At 63.8% G+C, this 6292-nt stretch overlaps 2 protein-coding genes across 2 annotated transcripts; one reads left to right on the top strand and one right to left on the bottom strand.

The window, feature by feature from the left end:
- Positions 1 to 3: 3 nt before the first annotated feature.
- Positions 4 to 3897, top strand: LOC122193662 (calcium/calmodulin-dependent 3',5'-cyclic nucleotide phosphodiesterase 1B-like; the record flags this gene model as incomplete). Its single annotated transcript, XM_042894525.1, has 9 exons — positions 4 to 212; positions 624 to 749; positions 1134 to 1235; positions 1317 to 1437; positions 1530 to 1611; positions 1704 to 1830; positions 2004 to 2140; positions 2343 to 2452; positions 2537 to 3897. Coding segments are annotated over 8 exons (1002 nt in total), but the record flags the coding sequence as incomplete, so codon positions are not given.
- Positions 3898 to 4014: 117 nt separating this feature from the next.
- Positions 4015 to 6244, bottom strand: LOC122193663 (protein phosphatase 1 regulatory subunit 1A-like). The gene is made up of 5 exons (XM_042894526.1): positions 5899 to 6244; positions 5748 to 5811; positions 5293 to 5490; positions 5112 to 5197; positions 4015 to 4425 (listed from the first exon to the last, which is right to left on the bottom strand). Exons 1-4 carry the CDS (start codon positions 5947 to 5949, stop codon positions 5112 to 5114), a joined length of 399 nt encoding a protein of 132 aa, XP_042750460.1. The 5' UTR covers positions 5950 to 6244; the 3' UTR covers positions 4015 to 4425.
- Positions 6245 to 6292: the final 48 nt, after the last annotated feature.

Raw genomic sequence — 6292 nt, 5'->3', positions numbered from 1 at the left:
GCTCAGGACCCTGTGCCCTTCTGCTCCCTGCCCCCTCGCTGGGTGGCACTGGTCCCTGTCCCTTTTTGGGGTGTGTGTCCCCCCCTCCAGCCCTCACCCCATGTCCCCCAGCACTACCTGACGGAGATTGAGGTCCTGGCCATCATCTTCGCTGCCGCCATCCACGACTACGAGCACACGGGCACCACCAACAGCTTCCACATCCAGACCAAGTGAGGGACGTGCACAGCACGGGCGGGGGGGGGGGGGGGGGGGGGGCAGGGGGATGTGGCACCGCATGGGGACACAGCACAGGGATGTGGGGTGGCACAGGGATGTGGCACGGCACAGGGACGTAGGGTGGCATGGGGATGTGGGGTGGCATGGGGACGTGGCATGGCGTGGCACAGAGAGCAGAACAGGGGACCCGTTGTAGGGACACGTGGGACGCTTTGGGGCAAGGAAGTGCTGCTCGTCACCCCGTGGTCATGGAACAGATGTGCTGGAACCACGGGGTTCAGCATGGCCCGGATAGAGATGTTCTGAAACTATGGGGCCAGCAGTAGGGTCAGGACACAGACTGACACTGCTATGCGGGACACCGAGCAGTGCCACCACGTGTCCCCACCGTCCCCTCCACCCAGGTCAGACTGTGCCATCCTCTACAACGACCGCTCGGTGCTGGAGAACCACCACATCAGCGCCGTCTTCCGCATGATGCAGGATGACGAGATGAACATCTTCGTCAACCTCACCAAGGATGAATTCGTGTCAGTCCCCATCCCCACCGTCCCCATTGTCCCCGTTGTCCCCGCCATCCCCATTGACCCCCTTGTTCCCATGGTCCCCATTGCTCTCGCCGTCCCCATGGACCCCACTGTCCTCATTATCCCCACTGACCCCCTTGTTCCCACTGTCCCCATTGCTCTCGCCGTCCCCATGGACCCCACTGTCCTCATTTTCCCCACTGACCCCCTTGTTCCCACTGTCCCCATTGCTCTCACCGTCCCCATGGACCCCACTGTCCTCATTATCCCCATTGTCCTTGCCATCCCCATTGGCCCCATTGCCCTCGCCGCTCCGTTGTCCCCCTTGCCCCCATTTGTCCCCGCTGTCCCCATGATCCCTGACAGCGCCGTCCCCTCTCGGCACAGGGAGCTGCGGGCTCTGGTCATCGAGATGGTCCTGGCCACCGACATGTCGTGCCACTTCCAGCAGGTGAAATCCATGAAGACGGCACTGCAGCAGCTGGAGCGGTGAGCGCGGGTTCTGGGGACGTGGCACCGGGGAGGGGACACGTTTTAGGGCCAGCGTCGAGTCCCGGATGCCCTCCCCAGGATCGACAAATCCAAGGTGCTTTCGCTGCTGCTGCACGCGGCCGACATCAGCCACCCCACCAAGCAGTGGGCGGTGCACAGCCGCTGGACCAAAGCGCTGATGGAGGAGTTCTTCAGGCAGGTATGGGCCCCCCCGTGTCCCCTGGGGCTGAAGGGGGGGGGGGGGGACCCCCACCCAGGGGGACGCTTTGGGGACACTCGGTGCCTCGGCAGGGTGACAAGGAGGCTGAGCTGGGGCTGCCCTTCTCGCCCCTCTGCGACCGCACCTCCACGCTGGTGGCCCAGTCCCAGATCGGTGAGCGGTGGTCGCGTCCCCCCCAACCCCTTCCCCAACCCTGGGGTGACGCAGCCCCCGCCCCACGTCGCCGTGCCCTTTCCCCACCGCAGGTTTCATTGACTTCATTGTGGAGCCCACCTTCTCTGTGCTGACCGACGTGGCCGAGAAGATGGTGCTGCCCCAAAACGAGGATGGTTCCAAAGCCAAGGGCAACCCGGCAGGCGGCCAGCAGGCCAGGTTGGGGGGCCAGCAGCCACCCCCCATCTATCCACCAGGCTCAGCTGTGTGGTTGTGCCTCGGTTTCCCCTTCCCCTGAGCGGTGGGACTCAGCCTTGAGGGGGGAACCCATCGCATTTGGGCTACGGGGACGCATAGGGTGGGGGTGACAACTGGTGGCTCTGCCCCCACAGCTCACAGTGGCGACAGACATCCCTGGATGAACACCTGGAGCTTGGGGACATCAAGGCTGACCTGGCCAGCTTCCGTTCCACCTGGACCAAATACATCCAGGAGAACAAGCAGAAGTGGAAGGAGAGGGCGGCCAGCGGTAGGTGACAGCCACCAGAGCCACCAAACATCCTTTGGTGGTGTCCCATGGGATGGTGACCCGTGGGGAGGTGACTTCCAGAGAGGTGACCCGTGGGATGGTGACCCACAGAGAGAGACAACCCAATTCGAGGTGACTCCCAAATAAGTTGGGTTTTGCTCATCCCCGGGGACCCCCTAAGCGTCCCCTTGCCACCCCACAGGCATCACCAACCAAGTGTCCATCGAGGAGCTGTCACCCTACGAGGAGGAGCCCCCCGTGCCCCCCACCCAGCACAAGCACAATGGCGAGGTGGAATAGCACACGGCCGAGGTGGGCACCCAAAACATGGGGGCGCCCTGGGGGGCTGCAGCTCGTTTTCGTGCCCAGCCCTGAGCGTCTCCTTCGGGGTGGCAGGTCCTCATCCAACCCAGTGATGCCGTTCAGTCCAAAGTCTTTGATGCCATCGACTTCAGCACCATTCGCAGGGAAGGAGCCGCCGGGGTCCGTGCCAAGAGCATCCCCCGATGGCAGCGCCGGGTCCTGGGGGGCCGGGACCCCCGGGATTTCCTCCCATCCTGTGCCAAACTGTCCGCCAAGCCGTGTGGTGCTGATCCACGGGTGATGGTGATGCTGAGCCTCTCACTGCCGCGCCGGAGGGATTTGTCCTTATGGCTTTTTAGAAATCTGCTTCTCGCCCCGCAGGGGGATCCAGGTGTTGGGGAAGGGGGTGGTGGCACCGCGGGGGGAGGCAGGGGACCGAAGGATGGAGGAACTGTAAGGGGTTTGTTGTCACTTCGGGCCCCTCTTTTTCTTGCTGGGTCTGTGCTCACGCTGCTGGGTGTCCCCAGGTGTCCCCCTGTGCCGTCCCCATCCCGTCCCACCTGCTTGGAGATGGCAGATGCTGAGATCTGTCCCTATGTTGAGCATCTCCGGCGTGGGGTGGCTTCTGAGTTATGGCTCTCCTGGGTTGGGGACCCTCCTCTGTGGGGCCCGGCCCCAGGGACACCCCAAGGGCAGGGAGCTGAGGCCAGCCGAGTGGAGGGGGGGGGGGGGCAAAGTTGGTACCCACAGTGGCCCTGAGGTTCTTCCAGCACCCCCAGTTCTGTGCCTCTAGCCCCTATGGCTGCAGTGTGCCGCATGCACTGCTGCCCCTGCTGGATTTCCAGTCCCCCAACCCGGCTCCAAAACACCCCCAGGAGACCCCGCTCCCTCCGGCATCCTGGCACCGGCGTGCTTCAGCATCCTCCAGCATCCCAAGCTCTGGTGTGCTCGAGCATCCTCTGCATCTGGGCTCCACTGTGCTCGAGAATCTCCAGCATCCTGGCTCCAAAGTGCTCCAGAACCCCAAACTGATGCCCTCTGGAACCTGACTTGGAGCGCTCCAGCATCTCCAGCATCCTGGCTCCACTGTGCTCCAGCATCTCCAGCATCCTGGCTCCGACCTCCTCCAGAACCCCAAACTGGAGCTCTCCATCACCCCCCTGCACCCCCTTCAGCTCCATTTTACCCCAGCACCCCCCAAATCTCCAGCAACCCGGAGCATCTTCCAGCTCCGTCGTCCTCCCCCCTTCCATGGTGCCTGGATCACCCCACGGCTCCGGCCCGGCCCTGTACATAGCCCAGCACACAGCTGTGTGTCTTTGTACTTTTCTACCATGCGGTCACGTCGTGCCTCCATCACTGCTGGCACAGCTCCGCCTCGCGCCCGCCCGCACACGCATGTGAAATCAAGAGCAGCTGCTAACGAGCAATTAATAAACCGTACGCCACCGCCAGCCCGAGCTCTGAGCCGTGAGGGGAGCCGTGCTCAAGCGTTGGGGATCAGGGATGGAATTGGGGGGGGGTCCTGGGCTTTCCGTGCAGCCACCCGGTGCTGAGCAAGGAGGAGACGCTGCGGAAAGGATCCGTTTAATAGCGGTGTGGCTCAGCTCTGCGTGCACTCGCGTGTTCACGTGTGTGTGTGTGTGTGTTCAGGCGTGTTCACGTGTGTCCATTCGTGCCCGCGGCGGCTGTGTGCGCAGTGCAGCACCGGTGTGCCATCGTCCTCCCTCCCCTCAACGAGGAGCTGTGCCCCCAGAATGGAGCACGAGGGGACCGGGGGGCTCCTGGGGTCACCCTGGTGGTGGCAGTGGGGACACAGAGGGGGTTTTGTCCCCATAGAAAAGGGGGGGTGGGAAAAGGGGGGGTGAGGAGGGGGGGGGGGGGAGATAAAAAAAATCCATCACGAACGCCGTCGGAATCTTAGAAAACGATTGATAGAAAAAAAGCAGGCGGCGCTTCGGCTCCAACGGGGGCAGCAGCACCTGGGGACGGAGGGACAGAGGGACGTGTGGGGACAGGGACAGCGGGGGGGAGGGGGGGGGGGTGCAGCCACTTCCCTGTCTGCTGTCACCCCCAGCTGCCACGCTGTCCCTGTGCACCGGATCAGTGCCCCCATGGTGTCCCCAGTGCGGACACACAGCACCCCAGTCTGCAACCCCAGAGTCCCAGTATGTCCCCAAGTGTCCCCGTGTGCACCCAGAGCATCCCAGTATGTCCCCAAGTGTCCCAGTATGTCCCCAAGTGTCCCAGTGCGCACCCAGAGCATCCCAGTACACAACCCACATCCCAGTATGCCCACCCCCCAGCCCCCCAGCATGCTACCTGTGTCCCACTATGCACCCAGAGCACCCCAGTATGTGCTCACAGCATCCCAGTATGTCCCCAAGTGTCCCAATGTGCATCCAGAATGTCCCAGTATGTCCCCAAGTGTCCCAGTGTGCATCCAGAATGTCCCAGTATGTCCCCAAGTGTCCCAGTACACAACCCACATCCCAGTATGCCCACCCCCCAGCCCCCCAGCATGCTACCTGTGTCCCACTATGCACCCAGGGCACCCCAGTATGTGCTCACAGCATCCCAGTATGTCCCCAAGTGTCCCAGTGCGCACCCAGAGCATCCCAGTACGCAGCCCACCTCCCCGTATGCCCCCCAACCCCCCAGCACGTACCTACAGGCCGCCAGCAGCTCCCTTTCCCCCCGGTGCTATATGAGTGCCCTCATCGCCCGGACTTCGCCGCTCATCCCCGTGGGTCCCTGCGGCGCAAATTGGGGTTGGCTGAGCGCAGACCCCGACCCCCCCCCCCCCCCCTTCAGCTCCAGGGAAGAAGACAACGGCGGTGGCTACTCACTGTCACCGGGGCCTGGGCCGCCCTGCTGTGTTGGCTGAGCCTGGGCCAGCGGGCAGCTGCCCCCAGGGCTGTGGCTGTGCTCGGTGTCACCGCGGTGGCAGCAGCCTGGGCTGTGCTCCTGGCCTCCAGCAGCCACCTCCTCGTCCTCCTCGCCCCGCGCCTGCTTGCACAGGTGGTGCTCCACCATCATCTGCAGCTCTGCCAGGCAGGGAGCGTGCCTGTGTCCCCGAGCCCTCATGATGTCCCCTCTCTGTCCCCCCACCCGGCGAGCTGGGCGGCCACCTGTCCCCATTGGTGGCACCTGCACGCCGTGGCCCTGCATCCCTGTGTCCCCAGCTGTGTGCTCCTGCCCCCTTGGGATCCTCTGTGCCACCGAGGAGGTGGCATCACAACTTGGTCACCCGCGCGTCCCCAGTGGCACCCAGGGAGATGTCACCTGATGTCACCTCAGGTACCTTTCACGGTGGGGGTGGTGCAGTACACCTTCTTCCTCTGCCGGGGGGACACGGCCAGACCCGACTGCAAAGCAAGCAGATGAGGGGAGGGGGAGGTGATGCGATGGGGGGACACCTCAGGGTGCTGGGGACACCTCAGGTCATCGCCTACCTTCAGCAGGGCGTTGGGGAGTCGGTCCTCATCGATCTCTGGGGACAGCATAGGGACAGAAGGAGCGGGTGGTTAGGGGTGGTGGCACCCATGGGTGCTTGGTGACCCCCGGAGCGCCCCCATGGGGACGTATGGGGATGGGGACAGCGCTGCTCCGGGACCCGCTCAGCATCAGGAACAAAGCACAGCGACAACCGACACCTCAGCCCCATTCCTCTGACGGTGACACGTCGGGGGTGGGGGTCCCACAGCCGCCCCCCATGCTGTGAAATCGGGCTGGCAGGGGCCGCATCCTGACCCTGTTTTGGTTGTCCCGGTGCTGTGACGAAAGTAGCCCCAAATACCCAGGGACAGCATTTGGGAACGCAGTGTCCCAGCCACCCCAAAAACAAGA

Source organism: Lagopus leucura, unplaced genomic scaffold (assembly GCF_019238085.1).
Source record: "Lagopus leucura isolate 7727_CA_CO unplaced genomic scaffold, USGS_WTPT01 34889-0_obj-0_obj, whole genome shotgun sequence".
NCBI classification, from domain to species: domain Eukaryota; kingdom Metazoa; phylum Chordata; class Aves; order Galliformes; family Phasianidae; genus Lagopus; species Lagopus leucura.
Note: the sequence above shows the minus strand (reverse complement) of the source record. Positions and strands in the feature narration are given on the sequence as shown.